Source organism: Elephantulus edwardii, unplaced genomic scaffold, assembly GCF_000299155.1.
Source record: "Elephantulus edwardii isolate Elephantulus edwardi_28Jun2011 unplaced genomic scaffold, EleEdw1.0 scaffold00213, whole genome shotgun sequence".
NCBI classification, from domain to species: Eukaryota; Metazoa; Chordata; class Mammalia; order Macroscelidea; family Macroscelididae; genus Elephantulus; species Elephantulus edwardii.
In genome coordinates, this window is record NW_006399963.1 from 2,725,939 (window position 1) to 2,751,064 (window position 25,126).

The following is a 25,126-nucleotide window of genomic DNA, read 5'->3' on the forward strand; positions in this document are numbered from 1 at the left end:
TGTCTCTCTGGAGACTAAGGTGCACCTGATACAGGCCATGGTCTTTTCAATCACTTGTTATGCATCAGAGAGTTGGACAATGACTAGGGAGGATAGAAAGAGAATTGATGCCTTTGAGCTATGGTGCTGGAGAAGACTATTGAATGTACCGTGGACTGCTAAGAAAACAAACGGATCCGTCCTGGAGAGGGTTAAACCAGGCTACTTACTCCTTGGAGTCAAGGATTCTGGGGCTTCGTCTGACATACTTTGGGCATGTTGGAAGGAGAGACAGGTTCTTGCAGAGGGACATCATGCTTGGTAGGGTGGAGGGGAAGAGCCTCTATGAGGTGGATTGATTCAGTGACTGGGGTAATCAGGATGGGTTTGTCAGAGGCAATGCGATTGGCACACTATAGACCAGGGTTTAGGGCTGTTGAACATAGGGTCGCTATGAGTCGCAAATGACTCGATAGCACATAGCAACAACAACAACAACAACAACATGGTATTCCATTGTGTGAGTATAACGTAGTTTTTCTATTCATTCCTTTGTTGATGGGCACTTGGGTTGTTTCCATCTCTTTGCAATTATGAATAATGCAGCAATAAATATGGGTGTGCATACATCTGGGTGGTAGCTCTGGTTTCTTTAGGGTATATTCCTGCAGTACACGAGAATTGCTAGGTCAAATGGTATTTCTATTTCCAACTTTTTGAGAAAGTACCAAAGTGGTTGCACCATTCTTCATTCCCATCAGCAGTGAATAAGGATTCCAATTTCTCCACAACCTTGCCAGCATTTGTTGTTTACTAATCTGCTGAACTTTGCTACTGTTATTGGGTTGAGATGGTACCTCATAGTTGTTTTTATTGGCATCTCTATGTGAGCTAGAAATTTTGAACATATCTTCATGTTTTTATTTGCCATTTAAATGTCTTCTTTGTTAAAGTGTCTTATTCATATCGTGGACCCATTTTGTGATTGGGTTGTTTACCCTTTTCTTGTTGAGGTGCTGGAGTATTCTATACATTTTAGATATGAGTCCTTTATCAGATAGGTCATTACCAAATATTTTTTCCCAGTCTCTGAGTTTTCTTTTTACCCTGTTGAAGAAGTTTTTTGATGTGCATAAGGATTTGATTCTTAGAAGGTCCCATTAATCTATTTTATTCTCTCCTAAACACTGTTACACTGATGTGTCAAATATGATAATGGTTACCCATGGTGCACAGTGTTTGGTGGAGCTCCCCAATTCAAACAAGCTTGGAAGCAGGAGTGGCATCCGCTTCTGAAATAGCTTGCCTCTGGAAACTCTATGAACATGGAGAAACAATGAAAGTTATACACGTTATGCAAAGTTATACAAGTGTTCATAGGGTCGTTATGAGTCATCTTTGACTCGATGGCACTTAACAACAACAACAACACAACAGTTGTAGATTAAATGTATTTTTCTGTGCTACAATGTTTTCCTTCAGTTATCTAATGGCAAAAAAATTAGAACTTTTGAGTTTATCTCGCAAATTTTCTAAGACTACTTTTTTGTTTTCAGTAGTTTATTTTCTTGGTCTATGTTTAAGTTCATGGATTCTTTTTGTTTATCTCAATTCTGTTTTTTAGTGCTATATAGATCTTTTTCTTCCTTTTTAAAATCTAAGTTATTGTATTCTGTACAACAAAAGATTTACAAGGACTCATCAACAGATGAATGGATAGAAAAGCGATAGTATATTCACACAATGGAATACCAAGTAACACTGAAAAACAACTAATAATATATTATACAACATGAGTGATCCTGGAGGACATTATGCTTAGTGAAATATTTCAGTCATAAAAGGACAAATACTGCATAACACCAGTGGAAGTCAGGGGAAAGATGGTATAAGTAATGAATACTGCACTGGAACAGATGAAGGAAAGAACTGTTTAAAAGGAATATGTGATAAGGCATTATTTGTGTGACAACAGTTCAGAATAAGAGGTGCATATCAAAGTGGACTGGGGTAGGGGAGGAAGGAAATTAAGCAACAATGAATGGATTTTTTTAAGTGAACTGGAGAGGTAGAAAGGAAAATGTGCAATAATGAATGAATGAATGAAAATCTAACTTTTCCATAAACTTTCATTAAAATCACAATAAAAAAATTCCATCTTGCTCCTTTTTATGTCAACTACCATCTGAGCCACTCATTTCATGTATATTTCTTATACATAGATTCTTTTGACTTTTGCCATCTTGGTTTTGTTATCTATTCATAATCTTTATTCCATCACTATATGCAGATTTTTCACTTTATGCTGAGTAATTATAGTGCATGCTACACACTTTGGCTATTATAAGAGTCTCTGTATTATTTTGTTTCTATGGAAGGGTTGATACATATATCAAGAAATTGGCAGAGCCAAGTTCAGACTACAGGTAATTCTGGAATGCCTTCATTAAATAAGTTTGCTCTTTTATTTTAAAGGGTATTTTCAATGCCATTCAGAAAAATCTCTTAGATCTTCTCTCAGTCACAAGTTTGTAACCTGCATGGTAGTCATCAGTTCTTACAGCATTTGGTATAGTATTCAGGGTCTGTATAGACTTATGTGGGTTTGGATGAGTTGAGGAGTTCACATACAACTTTAAGATTCACTTTCTTCAGCTTTCTCCTCTCTACAGTTTAAATAACGTATTTTGGGTCCCAGGAATCTGCCATCTTGGTATTTTGCTCTAAATCCAGAGATTTCATTTTCTAACTCTACTGAATGCTTCCTGTATGCTCTTGTTTCTGAGGCCAACTTGCAACAAGATAGAGAGAAATAAGAATTAGGATTCTCTATGTACTTCAAGGATCATAGTTGGATGCCTACCTAGTCAAAACCATTCATACAGTATTGTTTGGGTACTGAGACAGAAAGAACAGGAGAAAACAGAAAAAGGAGAGTCTTAGCAGAGAATTCCCCTTCTCTGATCCTTGTTGTTAGGTGTCAGTGTTATTGGGATGAGTATGACCCATAGCGACCAGGTGAACAACAGATCTGAACCCTGTCCTATCCTGTGCCATAGTCACACTTTCTGACATACTTGAGCCTACTGCAGCCATCACTGTGAATATACATCTGGTTGAAAGTCTTCCTCTCTTTTGCTGACCCTTCACCTTTCCAAGTATCATGTCCCTCTCCAAGGAATAGGAATAGCCTCTCCTAGTAATATGTCCAAAGTATGTGAAATCAACTTTATCATCTTTGAGCACTCTGGGTGCTCTTTCTCTAAGACATATTGTTTGTTCTTTTAGCAGTCCATAGGATATTCAGTATTCTTTTCCAACACCATAGCTCAAGGGCATCAGTTGTCCTGTCATCTTATTCATTGTTCAGCTCTTAAATATATAGCAAGTAACTGAAAAGTATCCTGAATAGGTGCACATTAGTCCCCAAGCAAACATCATTGTTTTTCAATAATTTAGAGAGGAACATGCCTGCAGACTTTCCCAGTGCAATACATCTCTTGATTTCCTGACTGCTGGTACCAAGGGTGTTGATGGTGCATCCAAGTAAGACCAAGTCCTTGGCAATTTCCGTCTTTTCTCTGATCTTTACAGGTTCCCTTTTCTAGTTTTTGAACCAGAAAGTTTTTCTTGGGAATCTTTCTGCCCATATCTGGTGCAAAATTTTGTTTCTGAAGTTGTCTTTGAGTCCAAGCCAGGAGACATCAGAAGAAAAGAATAACTTAGGAAACTTTTCAAAGTTTGCTCTTATTTTGAGTTATGCTATTGTTTCATCCTTTTCAATAAGCCTGCTAATATTTACTTTTCAGAGTTCGTAGAAAGCACTTCATGTCTTCTACCCACTCAGTGGGTTAGAGAAAGTAGAGGGTGTTTCTTTTATTTTCTTATTGTTGTTGTTAAATTCTGTCAAATCAAGTATGAGTCATAGTGAGCTTATTAACAAAAGATGTGAATTTTTTTCTATACTGTGCCATCCTCACACTTCCTGATACACAAGAGCCCATGGTGGCAGTCTCCTTCACTGACCCTTCACCCATCTCAGCTTCATGTCCCTCTCCAAGGAATAGGCCTTCCTAGCAACATGCTCAAAGCATTGTGAGGTGAAGCCTCATCATTCTTGCCTCCAAAGAGCATTCTGGCTGCACCCTCTCCAAGACATAGCTATTTGTTCTCTTGGCTGTCCATGGGATGTTCAATGCTTTTTTTCAGCACCACAACGCAAAGATATCAATTCTTTTTCTGTCATCCCCATTCATTGTCCAAGCTCTCAGATGCATAGCAAGTAATCAGAAAGACCATGGCCTGAATTAGACTCATCTTAGTCCTCAAACTGGTATCATTACTCCTCAAAATTTGGAGAGGTCGCTAATTGTCTATTTTCCCAGTGTATTGTGTCTCCTTATATTCCTGAGTGCTGGTACCAAGGGTGTGAATTGTGTATCCAAGCAAAATGAAGGTGTTGACAATTTTAATCTCCTCTCCCGCCATTACAAGGGAGCTCTGATGGTGCAGTCCATACGAAGCTGGGCTGCTAATCCCTAGGCAAATTCCTCTCTAGTTGTTCAAGTCCACCAGCAATCTCCTTCTGTGCAATTCATAGCCTCAGAAACCTGCTGGAGGGTCAGTGATGAGTTGGTTCCAATTAAATGGTAATAAGTTTTAATGAAATCACATTACAGGACACAGAAGTTATAGAGCAAGACAGCCTGTAATTTTCCACCTTTTCCTGTCAGTAGATTTTTGTGCACTGCTGATCCTGATTCTCTCTGCCTGTCTGTCTCCCTCATTCTTACAACAACACATGATATTATGGGCCTTGCTGAAAGTTTGATAATTGAAAACCATATAAAGTTTCTCCTGATAATAATATTGAACAGCTAACCTTAATAGAACATTTACAATACGCCAGACACTGTTATAGTGCTTGTTGTTGTTGTTGTTAGGTGTTGTTGAGTCAATTGCAACTCATAGTGACCCAGTATGACAGAAAGGAATTATCCATAAGACATTCTAGGCTATAATCTTTATGGAAGCACATAAGCAGCCTTTATTCATAAAGAGCTTCTGGGTGCATTCAAATATCTGACATTTCAGTTAGCAGCTGAGCACTTGAAGTATTAGGAAATTAACACTGCTTAAGAGCCCTACTAAGAGCTCTGGCAGTTTGTTACATTTGCATTGCCAGTCAAAAGGTCAGTGGTTTGGATCTACCAGCTGCTCTATGGGAAGAACAAGTAGCTAACTGCTCATATCCCGTCTCATTTCTCTCCACTATCCTCTTTCTCAAAAGAAGCTCTGGTGGCAATATTTTGAATGTATAGGGCTGCAAACAGAAAGATTAGCAGTTTTAATCCATCATGCAGTCCAAGATTTACACCCTTGGAAACCTGATAAAGGTGTCACTTTGAATTGAAACCAACCTGATGGCACTAGGTTTAGTTTTATTACACACACACACACACACACACACACACACACACACACATCTGTGTGTGTGTGTATATATATTTGTGTGCATGTGTGTATGTGTGTATATGACTAAGGATGACTGAAGAATAGATGCCTTTGAATTGTGGTGCTGGAGAAGAGTCTTAAACATACCATGGACTCCCAAGAAGACAAATAAGTCTGTCTTGGAGAGGGTGAAACCAAGTCTTTCCTTGGAGGCTAGGATTTTGAAGCTCTACCTCACTTACTTTGGGCATGTGGCCAGGAAAAATTGGTCCTTGGAGAAGGACATCATGCTTGGAAGGGTGGACAGACAGTGCAGGAGAGGGAAACCCCAGATGAGATGTATTGATACAGTAACTGAGGCGATGGGGGTTAGTGGTTGGAGTTAGTGAGACTGGCTCAGGACAGGGAAGGGTTCAGAGCTTCCGTACATAGGGTTGCTAACATCGCAGGTGACTCAATAGCATGTAAAAAAAATAACATGACAGGCTTGGAAGCAGGAGTGGCATCCACTTCTTAAACAACACACCACCTGTGAAAAAAAGCCAGAAGTCCTCTACAACCATCAGCATTTATCAAAGTTCATAGAGTTTCTGGAGGCATGTTGTTTAGGAAGTAGATGCCGTGTGTGTGTGTGTGTGTGTGTGTGTTAATGGTCTTTTCTCCAAAGGAGAAGATGATGCACTCCCCTCAAAAGATTTGCAGCCTCAGAAACCCACTGGAGGGTTGCTATGAGTCAGGACCAACTTGGAGACAGTGGGTTTTATCCTCTTTCTCTTCTTTTAAGCATTAAAGAGCAAAGTTTTATAATTTGGTGATTTGGGTTTTCTTTTTTAATCTAACAAAGTTTTTGTGTTTTTTTTCTGTTCTTATCACAGTTTATCTTCTAGCAGTTTCATGTGGCATCTTCAAAGTAATTACCAATACAGCACCTATCAAACACATTCTCTGAAAAAGAAACATGGCCAAGGGAGTTAAAGGCCCCAAGGGCAGGAAGATGACACTAAATGTGGCCAAGAATTGCATCAAAATCACATTTGATGGGCGAAAACGTCTTGACTTGAGCAAAATGGGAATTACCACCTTTCCCAAATGCATTCTTCGACTCAACGATGTGGATGAGCTCGACCTTAGCAGAAATATGATCAAGAAGATTCCAGACTCAATCTCCAAGTTCCAAAACTTGCGCTGGTTGGATCTTCACAGCAACTACATTGATAAGCTTCCAGAGTCAATAGGCCAAATGACCAACCTGCTTTACCTCAATGTCTGCAACAACAAGCTGACCACCAATGGGCTGCCTGTGGAGCTCAACCAGCTCAAGAACATACGCACCCTGAATCTAGGCTTGAACCATTTGGAAAGTGTGCCTACTACACTAGGTGCCTTGAAGGAACTCCATGAAGTAGGACTGTTTGACAATCTGCTCAACAGTATCCCCAATAGCATTGGCAAGCTCCCCAAGTTGAAAAAACTCAACACAAAACGAAACCCTTTTCCCAAAGAACAAGAGTCAGAAATATTCTTAGATTCCATCAAAAGGCTGGAGAATGTATACTTGGTGGAGGAAAAGGATCTGTGTGGACCTTGCTTGAAAAAATGTCAACAAGCCCGTGAGAAGCTGAACAGAATAAAAAGTATAACCATGACTGCATCAAGAAAACCCATGTTTTCCAGCTTAGTTTCACCCAACTCCTTGGCTAAAGAATTGCAGGAAGAGTGGAGGTGATGGGGGCCCTGTTTCTGAGACTGTAGAAAAGAGAGGGAGAGAAGATGGCAGTGGTTTATATCAATTGTCAAGACTATAAAATACCTTTCCCTATCTTTTCTGCTTATGATTTTGCTGATTGAAGAGTTTTGTTTCCTTTAATGCTTTCTTTCTTTTCTGTATGCAGATGCAGATGCCTAAACATACAAGTAGGGAGCTCTGGTAGCTTAATGATAAAGAGTTGTGCTGCCAACCCAAAAGCACATGATTTCAATATACCAGATGCGTCACAAGAGAAAGATAGTCAGTCTCTTCCTGTCTTATTAACTGCCTGTGAAACCATGCTGGAGTGTCAGCTATGAGTAGCTTCTGGCTCAATGATACATAACAACAGCGAAAACATACACAAGTACAGTGAATCAGAAAGGGTTTCTCATTTCTGCACCCAAACTGTCCTCTACAATCCTTGGACTGCACAGGCATAACATTTCAGAAGCAACCACCAGCTCCAAAAAGCGAAGCTTATTCTATGAGAATGTTTTGAACAAGTTCTTCAAAGGTCAGAGATGTCAGAGCATGGGAAGTAGAAAGACAGTCATTTGGTCTTGAATTTGGGGCAAAGTTAAGCCACAGAGATGGACAGTGTTTTCATTAATTATTGGCAGATAACACCTTTGTCCTATAGCAGTGTTCCTTCTTTTTCTTCATCTTTGTCGTCTTCTTCCTCCTCCTCCTCATCTTCTTCCTCTTCTTCTTCATATTCCTCCTCCTCCTCCTGCTTCTCCTCTTCTTCTTCTTCTTTATGTTTTTTCGTGCTTACCTTTTCTTTCCTAATTTGCTGTAGGAACTTTGTAGGCTATACCTACTAAATCCCTACTGGCTGTGAATGAATAAAGTTGCTCAGCCAATAAAATTGCTAAATCCACTGCTTTTCCAGATGTTTTTGAGACTAAATAAGAACAAGGTCACACAGAGATTGGGGCATTTGGTAAATAAATAGGCCCACAAACTGTGACCAATTTCAGAACTTTTCTCTTTGCTTGTGTAGGATGTAGGTAAGAAAATTTTTAAGGAGACAGAGCACATAATATCATTGCCTAAGAAACTTATGATAGTTGGATTGTATACAGGACAGGACTAGCATAGTGACAAGTCAAAGACATGGAGTCAGGCTACCTAGATTAAGTTCTGCCTCTTATTTGTCATGTGATCGTCTTGCTTAACATTGGCCTCCTAATCTGCAAAATGAGGACAGTGATTTTTGGTGTTTGGGTTTTCTTTTAAAATGTATTTCATTCATGTACATTGTTAGATTTTTTTGGGGCCCTCTCTCCAACTACCAAATTCTGCAATGCCATGATCTCCCCCTCTCCCCAGCCTCAGCCTCCCTGACTCCTCCTCTTATCTCTTCGGATAGCTACATACATCCTTCTGGTTATCCTTCTGTTTTTGCAATATATAGTCTTACACAATATTTGTTCTTATGTATCTGAGTTAGTTCACTCAGCATAATGCTCTCTAGCCTCACCTATGTTACATACTATTTTTTAAAACCATTGCTCCTGAGTGCTGCACAGTATTCCATAATGTCAATGTAACACAGCTTCTCAATCCAGTAATTTGTTGATGGGCATTTGAGCTGTTTTCATGTTCTTGCTATTGTGAATAATGCTGTTGTGATCATCAGTGTACAAACCTCTATTTGTATCCCAGTTCTACTTTCTTTGGGTTATATTTCTAGCAGTAATATGGAATCATTATGTTCATCTTTTTGAGGAAACGCCAAGCCCCCTTCCAGAATGGTTGTACCATTTTACAAATCTCTTAACTGCATGAGAGTTCCAATTTCTCCATGCACTCTCCAACATGTATTGATTATTGTCATGTTAAACTTTGCCACTTGCTATTGGGTGAGATATCTCATTGTAGTTTTGATTTGATTTGCATCTCTCTTATTGCCAATGATTTTGAGCTTTTCTTCATGTTTCTGTTGGACTTCCCCTATGTAAAGTCTTTCCATATCTTTGGCTGTTTTATCATTGAGTCATTACACTTTTTCTTGTATAATATTCTTTAAAATATTATTATGAAACCTTTGTCTGAGGTGTAATTGCCAAATATTTTTCCCAGTCAGTTGGTTTCCTTTTTACTCTATTAGAAAAAGGTTTTGATGCACACAGGGACTTAATCTTTGGAAGGTCCCATTTATCAATGTTATCCTCTCCTAGTGGTGCATTTCTGGCTGTATTTGCCAGCCTCTTTACACCATAGACTAGGCCTTCTAATTCTTGTCCATTTTGTCTCTTATGATCTTTATGGTTTTAGACTTTACTCCCACATCTCTGATCCACCTTGAGTTGATTTTTGTGCATGGTGTGAGATATATATCCTGTTTCAGCTTTCTGCAGGTAGAAATCCAGTTTGCCAGCACCATTTCTTGTTGAAGAGTTTGTAATTTCCCCATTTGATAGGTTTTATTTCTTTGTTTATTACCAGTTTGATGGGTTTATTTTTGAGTTCTCAATTCTGTTCCATAGGTTTATGTGTCTGTTATTATACCAGTACCAAGCTGTTTTGATTATTAAAGTTATGTAGTAGATTTTGAGGTCAGGGAGTGCTATGCCTCCCATGTCATTTTTGTTTTGCAGAAGTGCTTAGCTTATTCACTCATTTCCAAATAAACTTGCCTATTGCCTTTTTTATCTCTTTGAAAAATGAATTTGGTATCTGTATTGGGATTGTGTTGAACATGTAGACTACTTTTGGTAGGATTATTATTTTCACTATATTGAGTCTTCCTACCCATGAACAAGGTACATTTTTCTATTTCGTTAGGTCTCTTATTGTTTCTCACAGTAGTGTTTTGTAGTGTTCTTTATAAAAAAAGTCTTTTGTGACTCTAAAGTTTATTCCCAAGTACCTCACTTTGTGTTAGGCTATTGTAAATGATCCTGTATTCTTGGTTTCCTTCTCTGTGTGTTCTTTGTTATGGTAAAGGAATCTAGTTAATTTTTTATATGTTGATCTTATATCCTGCCATTCTACTGAACTTGTCTACTAGGTCTAATAGGTGGGGTTTTTGTTGTTGTTTTTAAGACCTTTGAATTTTCTGTGTACGCTATCATATTGTCTGCATATAGCGAGAGTTTTACTACTCCTTTGCCAATTTAAATGTTGCTTATTTCCTTCTCTTGTCATACCTCTCCAGCAAGTACTTTTAATACAATGTTGAATAGGAGTGGTGAAACTGGGCATTCTTGTATAGTCCCTGTTCTCAGGAGGAATGGTTTTATCTTTATTGAGAATTATATTGGCTCTAAAGACATTCATTATGCTGAGTAGGAAAACCAACCCTCAAATGTTGCATACTCTATAATTCCATTTATATAATATTATGAAAATGATAAAATTATGATTTGGGAAACAGATTAGTAGTTGTCAAGGGTTAGGAACAGCAGGAAATAGTAAAACTGTCTATAAATTTAAAGAGAATATTCTAGACATTCTAGACATAGAAGTGATAAAATTCTGTGTGTTGATTGTGGTGCAGGCTACATGAATCAACATATGTGATAAAATTACTAATAAACATATTTATAAGTAATGTCACTTTTCTAGTTTTAATATTGTTTTACATAAGTTATAAGTATTGGAAATAACTAAATGAAAGGCATATGCAGATTCTCTGAAATTTTTCACAACTTCTGGCTATAAATCTGTACATCTGTTCCAGTAAACCTGTAATTATTTCTAAATATTTTTAATTGTATCAGCTAAATGTAACAATAAACAGATCCTCATACATCTTCCAAGTACTAGTATAAGAGAATAGAAAAAAAGACCTAGCAACCTACTTGGAAAAACTAGATAGTAAAATTTAAAGTCTATCAGTTGTTGAATATACTGCTGGAAGATGAGCCCTCTTGGTCAGAAGACATTAAAAACACACAGTAGCCACAGCAGTGATGCTGATCATACAAACAAACATTGTGAAGATGACACATGACCAGGTTGTGCTACATACTGGCAAAAAAGGGGTCGCTGTGTGGCAACCAGAAACAATTGAGGTTAGAAAAGACGGAGTGATGATAGGTCAGAACAATGATACTTAATTACACAAAATATAATTTTCATGAATGATTGTATAAAACATGAATTACGCGTACAAAATAAATTTATATAAATTGTATGCAAACTAATTTAAAAGTATTATTGTAACAAACAAAAATAATGCTAAGTGTGAAGTGAGATTGCTAAGGAGCCAGGGTGCAATCCTGAATGTGCCTGAAGAGTTAAGGTATTTTTTTAAGAAAGAGCACCTTAACCTTAGCTCACTGAATAATATTACCCAGCATTAATTTTATCCTTGCAGATTCCCAAGAAAGATGCTAACATAATGATAAAAAGAGGATACATCACTTCTCTCCCCTGTTCAACAGTTTCCATACTGGCTGTGTGAGAAGGGGGAGGGAGGTTCCAATCAGCATGCTGCTGAATTATTTCTTCTCTTCAGAGCCATGACCTTTCAAATCAGCACAGTGGTATCAGACAGTAAGGCTATGCAAACAAGACTGCTGGATGGAACTGAAGGGAAACAGGGTGAGGCTGGGTGCAGAGGAGGGATGGGGCAAGCTCTTGACTTGGAATGGGTCTGCTAATTGGTAGAGAGAAGCAGAATCATGGACTTTTTTAGGGCAAGACAGAGAAAGAATAATGTTGGGAGTAGAGTCTGAAACTGAGGCCTGGGTTCTCTGTGAAAAGTTTGTAAATGCTGGAGCACCACCTGCTGTAGTAGCATTTGTGTCTGTTGTCTATTCAAAGTTATGAGTGGTGAAGCCCTTATAGGCACCGTCCTTGGCTGCACTCTATCAAAAAGCCAAAGGCCATGTCTCTCCTCCCAATCATGGTGTTAATATTACCTTGACCAAAGTCATGTAAGGCTCACTATGGATTTTCAGTCTCCAGTGGTCAGTAGCACTGCCCTTGAGTGAGACTGGAGTGGAAGTATGTCTTGTGGAGAGGTGGGGAGTAACTTAAATTTTTACCTCTGTGATGTACACAGTGGGCTGCTTATGAAGATTTCAGAGTTCCTTATATCTGATGTGTAAATTTTCAAAAGTTCTTTGTCTTTACTTATTCTTCTAAGATAAACTATTATAATAAATTCTGGAAACCCTCAACTGTAGAACTTTATGCCAAAAATCACCTAAAATTCGTTCCAAACACTACATTTTAGAATTACTACTACTACTTACAGCAGGGGTTCCTTGGAAAATGATGGTGGTTTGAAGCCACCCAAAGGCACTTAGAAGAATGGTCCGGTGGTCTACTTCTAAAAATTAGCTCTTGAAAACTCCATGGAGCACAGCTCTTTAAGACAGATAATGGGCATATGAATCAGAAACTACTTATGGCAACTGATGCAATTACAGGCAGTAACATGGCATAAGCACTGTTGCTTCCAAGAATTTCTCCAGAGCAGGGATTCTTTGACTCCTGGAAGCAAGTTCTGCATTCCAGACCTTATCCATGGACAACATGGCTTTGAGAGGATGTTCTATATCTCACTGCTTGGGCTCCAGAGGTTGAAAGAGAGCCAGAGAGACATTTTAGTATTATATTTCTCTATGAACTGAATCATTGAAAAGCAATATGATTAAGTCAGATCATGCTAGGTTCCCCAAACCCTATCTGTACAGATAAGCTTTAAAGTTAGCTTCTTACATTTATTGAGAACCAATATAGAAAATTATATTCTCCAGTACTCTTTTGGTTGGAATCCAAATTGCGAAGATGAGTGGAGTAGCTGTATTCTACAAAGGTGTGTTTTCTGGTTTTGGTGGAGGCTTTTGTTGTGGAATGTTTGCTCATAACTAGGAGTGAGCTGATTTGATTTGGCCTCCTATTTAAAAAGGCATTTGGGCCCTTGGGCCTGTGGCACTCAGGCCTGGTTTAAATTGTTTTTGGTCGAACATTCTTCTACGTGGTCTATCAATTTGCTGTACAGAGGTAACTCATGGTTGCTGTGATGCTAAACACTGTGACACTGAAGTGTCAAATGTGATGCTGGTTACCCTTGGTGGACAGTGTTTGGTGGAGCTCCCAAATTAAAACAGGCTTAGAAGCAGGAGTGGCATCCACTTCCAAAATAGCTTGGCTCCAGAAACTCTATGAACTTAGAGAAACGATGGAAGTTATACAAGTGTTCAGGTCTTTCATTCATAACTTCACTATGAATCTTCTATGACTTGGCATTTAATAATAGCAACAGTCCTCTTTTACATGTCTTCTGAGAAAAAAAAAGAATTGTCTTTTTACCCACTATTTTGTAGACAAAGATAATTAAGATATTGAGAATCAGGAGAAAGTATATTCTGTTCTTGTCTGCTTTAAAGGAGTTTCCAAGTAATTATTAAGGAATTGTGCTGAAAGCAAAGATGGTGAAGTTTCATCTCTCACATATTGGCATGTTGTATGCAGATGTTATTCCTCAGAAAGGACATCACGCTAGGAAAGGTGGAGAGTCAGTGAAAGAGAGGAAGGCCCCCCAACCAGATGGATTGACACAGTGACTGCAGCAATGGGCTCAACTGTGCCAGAGATAATGAGGATGGTACAAGATAGGAGAGGTTTCACATCTGTTTGTAGGGTTGCTGAGTTGTGCTTGACTTGATGGCATCAAACAAGAAGTGCATTTAAGGGCCCATTCCTAGTCAATGGACCTTCAGCGCAATCGTCACCCATTTGTCATTGGAAATTTCCATTTTGTCATGAGTCTGAGAATATTTTAGTGGAGATTCTGGACTAAGAGAAACTAGGAAGAAAAGTCTAGTGTTAAATTGAATATTAGCTAGTGGATATTCTGTGAATAACAATGGTTCAACACTATTTTGTACAGTATTGCCTTGTATCGGAGGCCATCTCAATAGCAGTGAACAACAAGAACTCGTGCAGCATCTTCTCATACATGCATTCTCAACTAGCTTCCTTTCCTCTGTAACTTTAGATGCTTTTTCTTGTTTTAGCAGATGCAGCCTATGTCTAACACTGTGGGGCTTCTAGCCATCAGATGCTTTCATTGGGTTCTCAGTGGCTCTATGTTTTAAGCCTTTCCAGGCTTGCAGACCCTTGTATGCTACAGAATATCTGATCACAACATGGTATTGCCTTCAGAATAGCCTAATCATATAGCAAGGAGAAACCAGTGGTTTATGCATCCAGTGTTCATATTGGCTCCGTGTGTATTTCCCACCTGAGATCCATAGGAACCTCCTTAGTGTAAAGTTATGGAAGCAATCATTCTCACTGTAGACAAATCTCTGGCACCCAGAAGTTTTCATTTCTATGTGAGAGGGAGGCTTAAGGGTGGATAGCATTCAGAAAATGCAAATCAGCCATTAGTGGCTAATGGTATAAAAACTCATAGCCCATGCACACCTATGTTTATTGCAGCTTTGTTCACAATAGCAAAGAGCTGGAAACAACCTAAGTGTCCATCAACAAATGAATGGATAGAAAAGCTCTGGTATATTCACACAATGGAATACTACGCAGCATTGAAAAACAAGGAACTCATATAATATTATTCAAAATGGGTGACCCCGAAGGACATTATGCTGGGTGAAATATCTCAGTCACAAAAAGACAGATATTGCATAGTGCCATTGTTGTGGAATGGGATTGACATCAGGGTTGGGGTTAGACTGAGAAAAAAAATGGATAAATTATGTATACTGTATTGAAACAGATGAGGGAGACAACAGTTTAATAGTGATATATGATTGGGTAGTATCATTATGACAAGAGTCCAGAATGAAGATTGCACAGTGGAGCGTACTCGGGGCGGGGGGCAAGGGGGCATTGTTTATCAATGAAGAAGTTTTTCTTTTACTTTTCAAAGAGAAGAGCGAATTTGGGGAGAGGAGTGCACATAATGAAATAATGAATGAGTGGAAATCCAAAATATCTGTAAATGTTCATTAAAATTAATAAAAAAAAACAGAAAACAAACCCTCATAGCTCAAGCCAAGCATCTTGTGGCAATGAAAACCCTCAGAACCAAATACTCTTCTCTTTTAAAAACAAGCAGGCTCATTGCTGCTGCTGTTGTTTATTGCTGTCAAGTCATGTACAATTCACAGCGACCCTATGAACAAAAGGCCTGAAACCATTAATGGCACCCAAAAAGCAAATGTACATTTATCAAGACACAATCTATGGACAGAACATGGTCCTGGAAATCTAAATACAAAATGATCAAGCTCACACCAAGCATTTGACCATGACAGTAAAGCTCTTCTAATGCTTGTGCCTCCTATTTCATACTCATAAATATTTTTTAATATCACTTCTGGAGACATTTCTCCCTCTACCCACAGCCCCATACACTCAGAGAGAAAACCAGCAGCCCTGTTTTTACTGCTATGTTCTCAATTGTAATTTAAAGCAATGGACTTATGGATCCTGAGCTGGCCACTCAGAAAACTAAGTACTTGTAAATGGAGTCCTAGATAAGGCTGAACCCATTTCACAGATTAACAAATTAGCATCTGATCTGCACACTACTGCACACTAGTTTCTGTGCAGACTCTGGCCATATGGAGGGCAAACCTGGAATTGGGATCCATCCTCACATAAGCACCTGAGCCCCAGCTGGGTGTGGATCAATGCCTTATTGGTCACTTAACTCCAAATAACCACCAAGAGCTGCCATTTTGTGTGTGTGAGTGTGAAAAACCCACACAGCACATGGAACAGCAAATATGACAGAGGACCTGTGGGAGTAGGATGACATGTGAGCACAGGAGAAAGGACAATGAGAAAGCACAAGCAATCAGATGCCTCTGGCATGGATTCTTTAGAACACTATTAGGTAAGCATGGGCCCAGACCAGGCCCGTAGTCTGACACAGCCTTGCATCCTTACCTTAAATTAAGGGAGTCTTCAGTGATGCCTTTTCCTTTCAAGTTGGGTTGGAAAGAACAGAAGCTAAAAATATAAAAAGCAAGCAAAGGGGTTAATTTTTAAGCAGAGCCCAGACTCCTCGAGTACCAGTGCAGACACTTGAGGAGTCAGACAAGCAGGAGGATTCATTGTTGACCCTCACACCTTGATTGTCATGATCACACGACCTGGAGTACCTTTGAAGGCCCCTCTCAGCATCTCAGATATGACATACTCTTGCCTGACTAATGACAAGACGTTGTTGTGTCGTTGTGCATCACAGAACTGACCCATAGCTGACTGTGGCAGGTTTTCAAAGGCAGTAAATGGAATGGGAGGAGATTGTCCAACCTTCTCCCACGGAGCAACTGGTGGCCTCAAACCTTCAAGATAGCACTGCAGTTTCTTGCCACAGGGCCACCAGAGCTCCCTGTAAAAATAGTAAACTAATTATGAAGGTATCCCTTTCTTAAATGATTACTGTGTTCCAGGCATGACACTCCCAGAAATGAATGCCACATGCATTTAATGTTACTGAATAGAGTGGGTGTAACTGGAAAGTTTATTCTAGGCAATACTTATTCTCTGAATGAAAGAGTACAAGAATTCAAATAAAATTTGAAAAATACAGTTTAATATACATAAATCACAAACTAAAAGAATTAATTGTTCTCAAGTCAAAACTGACTCATAGCTTACCCTTCAGCAAATATTGGAAAACCTGTACATCAGATGGGAGGAGACTTCCCCCCCCTTTTTCTCCTGTAGAGCTGCTGGTGGACTTGAACAGTCAATGGAGTAAGGCATTGTGATTCCCTACAGACTAGGTTACCAGAGGTCCCTCACATAAATATCTTGAGGAAAGATTTCTGAAGTTTAGCATTATACGTCTATATTTTATATATGGTCTAAAATAGGCCTTGAAGACAATTTTCAGAGGTAGTCTAGCAGTATTACCTCTGCATAATCTCCCTGGGAGGCTCACCTGGGTGAAAGGAGGCATACCAAGAACTGGCACTATCTCTTTATAAGATCTGTGTTCTGCACTCCAGAACTGGTCCTTGGACCCAAAAGATAGTGTTTGTGCAAATCACTGGCAAAATATCACAAAGGCCAGGCTGAAGACTTGGAGCACAAAGTGAGGTTTCCCAGATGAGAAGAGAATGTAACTCTCCTTTTGTGACCCCAATCTTGCTCTTGGTGTGTTTGTGTTTAGAAATCTACTTTCTTTTCATCGTTACTAGATCTTCTGCATCAAATATTTTGTCTATTAATCTATAATTTTTAAATTGTCAGTACTCAAACTCATTGTCATTGACTGAGAACTGACTCACACCTAGCTCTTCACTGGGTCTCTGAGGTGATTGGAATGAGAGGAGATTTCCTATCTTTCTCTTGAATTTAGTGGTAGATTTAAAACTGCCTTTGTGTTAGCAGTGCGATGGTCTGTGACTACACCACCAGAGAAAATAACCATTAGGTTGGTTTTTTTAAAAAATATGCATAGTGGCTCAATTTTCCAAGATTAATTATTGCTAAACAAAAAATAGTTTTTAAAAAAAATAGTTGTTTTATACAGAAATGGGAAATTCAACTGTCTGGAATTCTTTCTAGAAAATACTTCATTGGAATAACTCAAACATACACTATGGGGTCAAAAAAATAGTTCAATAACAAATAAATTGAAAAATAAATCTAGATCATTCTGGAAGATATATTAAATGCTCAATTTTATGTTATCATCTTTAATGTTAAACAACTCACCACCTATCAACATGCTTAGTTTGCAAAGAACATGTATCATGTGATAGTCAGCATTATGCAAAAATGGAGGATATGGTCTAATCACAAAATAGAGACTCATAAACTGCCAGATCACACCTCTATGTAACTGCCAAGTCACTAAGAACCATGGCCTAGTTAAGTGGACGTAGAGTCTTAAACATCACAGGCAGCGTTACTCTCACCTCACCTCTCACCTTTTCTTACTGACAGATCTATGCTGTTAATGCTCAAAACAGTAGATTTTGTGGAATATTAATCATACATGTAAAATGTCAGGTGATAGCCCTTTTATTAATTATGATCCCTGACAACTTCAATAAAAATGGAGCCTGCTTTCCAGGAGCTTCTGTCATTTCTTTTCATTATGTCACATAATTCAACAGCTTTCTGGGTCAGAAAATACTTCCTGTACCCAACTTTAGTACTACCTGAGAGGATTTTTCCTGAGACCAGAGATGAGCAGCCTTGTTTCTCCGCACTCAGTTGATAACCAATTTCTGTAAAAGGAAAATGTCCAAAGTCTCACCTTTTGAAGGCCTTACTTCGGTCACCATTGTGGAAGACAAGAAACTTGGAATATCCATTTTGGAAAAAGATTTCCAGTGAGATGTCCTACAAAGAGAAACCCCTTTTATTACTCTCTAGGTGTCAACTTGAGGTAACTGTTTTCAGTTCCTAAGAGGGTGCCCTCATGTGACAGAGCAGCCAGGAGAAGCACACTGGCTGTCCTGGTCAGTCCTTCACAGTGACCAACATGATCTCAGGGTGGAATGCGAGAAGCCAGAGCTGGCAACAGGTCTAGGTCTTTCGGCTGAAATTCAAAGGAAGAGCATCACTTCCAGGACAAGTGAGCAAAAGGAGCCAGTTATAAATTTAATTATGTTCCCAGAAAGATCTTAAAATCTAATCTCTGTAAAATAAGTGTGACCTTCAAATCTAACCTCTGTACAATAACTGTGACTTTCTTTGAGAACAGAGGTTTTGCTCTGTTATGCTAATACAGTCACATAGCATAAAATGAGTTCTAAACCTAATTCCTCCAGTGGGGTCTGTGATAAAACAGAAAAAAAAACAAAGAGAAATATAAACTTCACAGGATGACAGAGCAAGATGAATTGACAAGCCCAGGAACTCCAAGGACTGCCAATAATAGAAAACTGAAAGAAACAGTGCACAGACTACTTCTCGTGCTGATACCTTGAATTTAAATTTGGGTGACCAGCTGGGCAAGGTCTTCTCAGAACAGGAAAGATGGGATACAAATGTCAGTTATTATCCCGTGATCCTCTACAGCTGCCTTGCCAGGTACAGCTGAGTCTGGCAGTGTATGGCATTGTGGAACTGTGGTGCCACCAGGGAAAAGCAGGGTAAAGAGGCTAAACTTAAAGGACACAGTCAGAAAGTAAGGTCTCAAGGCCACGAGGGAGAGAAATTGTAGCCAACGGTCAGAGCTCTGAACTAGGGAGCCCACATGTGTCAATAGTACCAGGCTGAACTCCTATGAGAGAGACTGGGGCCTCGCCGAGATAACACGTTCAATGGGCAAGCTGGCCCTCCTTCTGCACACAGACCTACCTGCAGAAGGAAGCGAGCCCGGTGGATCTCCTTGATGTCTGAGTAGCTGTGCCGCTGGCATGCGTAATGGTCACAGGACCTGTCTTTGCTGCACATGTTGAAAATGAATGGATCGCTGATGCTGGAAAGGAATCAAGATGTGAGGTGTGCACATCCACGTGTATATGTGAGACAACATCTCACGGACACCCTGCCCACCCTGTCACACCCACCCTCAGCTCATTGCCAACAGGGGTCAGTCACCCTACTCTCCTGATGTCACCTCCTGGTGTCAGCTTTTGTACAGTGTGCAACCACCTTGCCCTTAAAGGAACAAAACTGCCAAGCTCTTCAGGAAGGTAACAATATCACATCCATGGCAGGCATTGGTATGGGGTACAGAGATTTAAAAAGGATGTGTCCTGGATGGTTCCATGGTGGGAAGAATAAGTAGGAGATAGTAAATCAATTTTATAATCATAAACCATTATTAGAGAACCTGGGGTGATTCTCATTTCTTCTTCTTCCTAACAGCAGGGTTAATCAGAGGCCTTAGACCCGCAATGAGCAGGCTGAGTCCCAGAATGTCCACTTCAGTCATGTATTTTAGTCCCTTTGCAGGGTGCTCTTGTCAATAGTAAAAAGCCTCACACCCGTGGCAGGGCCTAGAGGACAGAAGTAACCTGAGCCAAATGTGTTCCATGACTATGACAAAAACTGGCATAAATCAGACTCTTTTTCCTGGGACTGGAAAGTACCGATTGCTAAAAGCTAAGAAGTTCTCATATACCAGGTTCTCATATGACCACAAAGATCAAGTGCAAGCCAAAGCAAGGATTTAAAACCAAATATGAGAAAAAAAGGAGGGGAGCAGACAAAAGCAGAGAGACCAAAGTCCAAGTGAGGTGGTGAAATTGTTTCCCTCCCTCTCTATCCTTGCTCAAAACATAAACCTCATAGAGTGTCCATGAATGCCCAGTATCATATGGTCCTGCAAGACTTCTCCACTCAGTGAACACAATGAATCAATGAGGGTGGTATGACATTGCAGTCTTAAAATCTTGTGCATTAGGATGGATGGATGGATCAGGCTAGCCATCCAGTGAGGTCAAGGCACTATAAAGAATTCAGCCTGGAATATATTCTCTGACATTCAATCTCCTACACTGGAAGGATGTGGACTCAAACCTTTCATAGTCCTGACTGATCTCTTAAGAAAATCAGTCTCCCAACTCTGGGTTTTCAAAGATGCTTACTGTGGTGTTGTTGCTGTTATTGTTGTTATGTGCCATCAAGTCACCTGAAATGCATAACAAACCTATGTACAACAGCTCTGAAGTCTGTTCTTTATTAAGCCAATTTCATTGTCTCTAACACATCTACTCCCATTACTCCAGTCACTGTGTAAATCCATCTCATACAAGATCTTCCTCTTTTGTGCTGTCCCTCCACCCTTCCAAGCATGATATCCTTCTCCAAGGACTCATCCCTCCTGGTAATATGCTCAAATTATGTAAGATAGAGCTTCAAAATTTTTATCTCCAAGGAGCAGCCTGGCCTCACCCTCTCCAGGATGAACATGTTTGTTCTCTTGGCAGTTCATGGTAATATTCAATACCCTTCTCCAGCACCACGGCTCAAAGGTATCAATTCTCATTCTATCATCCTTAGTCATTAGTATTGAACAAATGCAAGTGTAATTTTGATTCTGGATGCTTTTGCTTAAAATCTGCTCCTCATGGATGTCTCTTTCCACCATTAATGCATCTTCTTGAATCTAAGCTAAATTTCCCCCTTACCTTCTCTGATTCCCTGTAAGTTATAATGAGAAGTTTAATTTCTATCCTTGGTTTCTGGTGAAAGGGAGCTCTGGTTGCCTAGTGGTAAGAAAATGTGCTATAATCCAGAAGGCATGCAGTTCAAATCCACCAGCTGCTCCAAGAGAAAATGATGGATAATCTTCTCCCATGGAGTTAAGGGTTGGTTAAGAGTTGGTTCCAACTCAACGATACACAGCAACAACATCCTTGGTTTGGGAAATCTGATGGTGAAGTCTTCAGGGAGTTTTGATGCTACCCAAACACCATACCTCTTTGGTGGTTTTAATTCACCATCTACCCCTCAGGAAAAAGGTAGGCAATCTCCTCCTCAGTGATTTATAGTGTAGGAATTCTCCCAGAGGGTTAGCTATGAGTTTATTCTGCCTCAACAGCATTGAGAAAGGAGAGATCCTTGCCTTAGATCTGACAAAGTATGAGCAGAAGTGGCACTGCCTTTGGCACATGCTTACTTGAACCCCAGGCTTCCCAGTAACTGAGTTACCCAGCAGGCTGACTTCTATCCCTAGCAGGCTGTGAAAAAACTCCTGTGGCAGAGTTGCCCACAGCCATTGATTATCTATATCTGCGCTCAGCTCTGCTTCCACTGAGCAGTCATTATAATCTTCATGTTACAAAGAGGAACCATCACCTACCATCTGTTATTTTGCTGTATTATGGTGGCTTGTGTGTTGCTATGATGCTGGAAGCTAAGCCACTAGTATTTAAAATGTCAGCAGGTTCAACATAGCTTCCAGACAAAGATAGACTAAGAAGGAAGGCCTGGAAACTTATTTCTGAAAATTAACAGTATAAGCATTATAGACCAAAACAACATTGCTTTCAACATATCACTGTAAGCTGGGCTAGCTAGTTCTTCTTAGACTTGTCTTTCTAGTCTCTTTCCCAAATAAACTTTTCTAATTGTTCCCTTGTCAGTAAGTTTTCTTTTAATAAATTAGAACTAGTATTTTTAGTTTATCTAGGTCAGTTTTAATAGTCTGTTTTTGAACACAAACATTGAGGAACTTGCTCTGCAGGGAACAAACCCAAACAGTCATCAAAAAGGATCAATTGCTAGAGAAGAACACAATTTTTTTTAGAATACCACTGATAGAGAAGCTTAACTTTGGTGAGAACAGATATTTCAGTAGCTATACTGATAGCCTTGATCATGCCAGTGAGTAGAATGGTGACAAATAACCACGCAATTTTTTGTTATGTTGTTTATAATGTAATAATGAAACAAAAGCCAGCTCCATAGTAGCTATCGATCTATTTATCTCCATAAATGAGGAGACAGTAACCTGGAGAGATGAGATTTTTCCAAGGTCATATGATTATTAAGACATCAAACTGCGATTCACAACCAGGCTTATTGACTCTAAAGTTCAGTTTCTTTCAATAGCAATACGTGTTTGCCCCTGACATTGAACAGCTCCCTCATTATAATTCTGTGACACTGATAAAAAAAAAAAAAACCTTGGGAAAATAGTCAGGTGATTTAGGAGAGAAGACTAATTGTTCTCTTGCTCATGCTCTTGGAATAGTAACCTACTGCCTGCACACTTACTGTTGTTAGTACCATTGAGTTGTCTGAGACTAATAGCCACCCTATGTGCAATAGCTCTGAAGCCTACCCTACCCTGACCCAGTCTCACTGACTCTGACACACCTACCCCCATGACCCCAGTTACTGTGTCAGTCCATCTCATCCACAGTTTTCCTACCCTTATGAGCATGATGTCCTTCTCCAAGAACTGGTCTCTCTGGTCACATGCCCAAAGTATGTGAGACAGTTTCAAAATCTTAGCCTCCAAGGAGAAACTTGGTTTCACTCTATCTCCAAGAAACATCTATTTGTTTTCTTGGTGGTCCATGGTTTGTTCAAGACTCTTCACTCTCATCACAACTCAAAGGGATTAATTATTTTTCTGTCATGCTTAGTTCATTGAGCTCTCTGATGCATAGCAAGTAACTGTGAAAACCATGGCCAGGATGAGGTGCACCTTAGTCTAATCCTAACCCTAACCCTAGACTGACATCATACTCTGGAGAGATCACAAACAGGATGTTTTTCCAATGCAATTGGTCTTCTGATTTTCTGACTGCTGGTGCCAAAAGTTTTGTTGATTGTGGAGACAAGCAAGCTGTCATTGCTAACAGCCTCAATCCCTTCTCCATCCATCATGATGCTGCTAGTTGACACAGTGGTGAGAAACTTTGTCTTCTTGTTATTGAGCTTCAATCAATATTGAAGACTACAGTCTTTGACCTTCTGCAGCAAGTGCTTCAAATCTTCTTCAGTTTCAGTAAGCAAGGTTGTGTTATCTACAAAGCACAGGTTGTGGATGAGTCTTTCTTCAATCCTGATGCCACATTCTGGCTCATAAAGTCCAGCCTCCCAAATGATCTGTTCTGCTTATAGATTGAAAAGGTATGAAGACAAGACTCATACCTGACACACTCCTTTCCTGATTTTCAACCATGCAGTTGTTTCCTTGATCTGTCCTGAGGACTGCATCTTGGTCTAAGTATGTTGTTGTTGTTGTCAATTGCCATAGAGTTGAGCACAACTCATACCAACCCCATGAACAAAAGGCCTTAAACCCTTCCACAAACATCGCCAATTATCAAAGTTCACAGTTTGCAGAGGCATGCTATTTAGGAATTGGATGCCACTCCTAGGTTTTGCATCAGCACAATCAAGTGTTCTGGGATTCCCATTCTCTTCAAGGTTAGCCACAATTTGTTGTGATTCACACAGTCAAATGCTTTGCATAGTCAATGAAAAACAGACATTCCTCTGGTCGTCCTTGTTTTCTGCCAAGATCCATCAGACATTATCAATAATGTCTCTAGTGCTATGACCTTTTCTAAGGCATGCTTATAATTCTAGTAGTTCTCTGTCCGTGTACTGTTCCAGTAATTTTTATTATCTTCAGCAGGACTGCTAAGAAAACAAACAGATTCATCCCAGAGAGGGTTAAACCAGGCTACTCCTTGGAGACAAGGATTCTGAAGCTTCGTCTGACATATGGTCCTTGGAGAGGCACATCATGCTTGGGAGGGTGGAGGGACAGCGCAGGAGAGGAAGGCCCTCTATGAGGTGGATTGATTTAGTGACTGGGGTAGTAGGGATTGGTGTATCAGAGACAGTGAGACTGGCACAGGACAGAGAAGAGTTTAGGGCTGTTGTACATAGGGTCACAATCGAAGGCACATAACATCAACAACAAGGATTTTTCTCATTTGTGATTTTAGTGATATTGTTTGATAATTTCCAAACTCTGTCGGGTCACTTTTTTTTAATGGGAATAAATATAGATCTTTTCCAGTCAGTTGTCCAGGTATTTGTCCTCAAGATTTCTTGACACAGCCTGGTGAGCATATGCAGGGCAGCATCTCTTTGTTGAAATATGTCAACTGGTAGTCCATCAATTCCTGGAGCTTTATTTTTTGCCAAGTCCTTCAGAGTAGCCTCAATTTCCTCTTTTGTCACCTTTTCTTCTTGATCATATATTATTTCTTGAATTTTTTGGGGGTCAGCCAATTCTGTTAGGTACAGTGACTCTGTATTCTCTTCCCATCTTCTTTTAAGCTCCCTGGATCATTCAATGTTCTGCCCATAGCATCCTTAAGTTTTGCAATTTGCAGCTTGAATTTGTTCTTTAATTCCTTCATCTTAAGAAATGTCGAGCTATGTGGAACTCTAGAATATACCATGCTGAGTGAAATATCTCAGTCACAAAAGGACAAATGTTGATTAGCACCACTGTTGTAAAGCAGGTCTGACATGGGAAGTTGGAAGGAGAATGAGATTAAGATCTGATCTCAAGAGCATTATCTTCAGATCAAGAACACATACCAATGTCTCGAAGAAAGCAAA

The 25,126-nt window shown here is 39.6% G+C and overlaps 2 protein-coding genes across 2 annotated transcripts in view; one reads left to right on the forward strand and one right to left on the reverse strand.

Annotated features, from left to right (window-relative positions):
* The window catches only part of WDFY4 (WDFY family member 4), a 704,682-nt gene that overhangs the window by 129,388 nt on the left and 550,168 nt on the right, over positions 1-25,126 (reverse strand). The window contains exons 44-46 of the mRNA XM_006897732.1: positions 19,442-19,562; positions 18,393-18,478; positions 16,064-16,126 (exon numbers count right to left, since the gene is read on the reverse strand). Of these exons, the coding sequence (XP_006897794.1) occupies positions 16,064-16,126; positions 18,393-18,478; positions 19,442-19,562 (270 nt within the window). The remainder of the gene's footprint in view (positions 1-16,063; positions 16,127-18,392; positions 18,479-19,441; positions 19,563-25,126) is intronic.
* LRRC18 (leucine rich repeat containing 18) lies at positions 6,392-7,159 on the forward strand. The gene has a single exon (XM_006897706.1). The coding sequence runs from the start codon at positions 6,392-6,394 to the stop codon at positions 7,157-7,159; it is 768 nt and encodes a 255-aa protein (XP_006897768.1).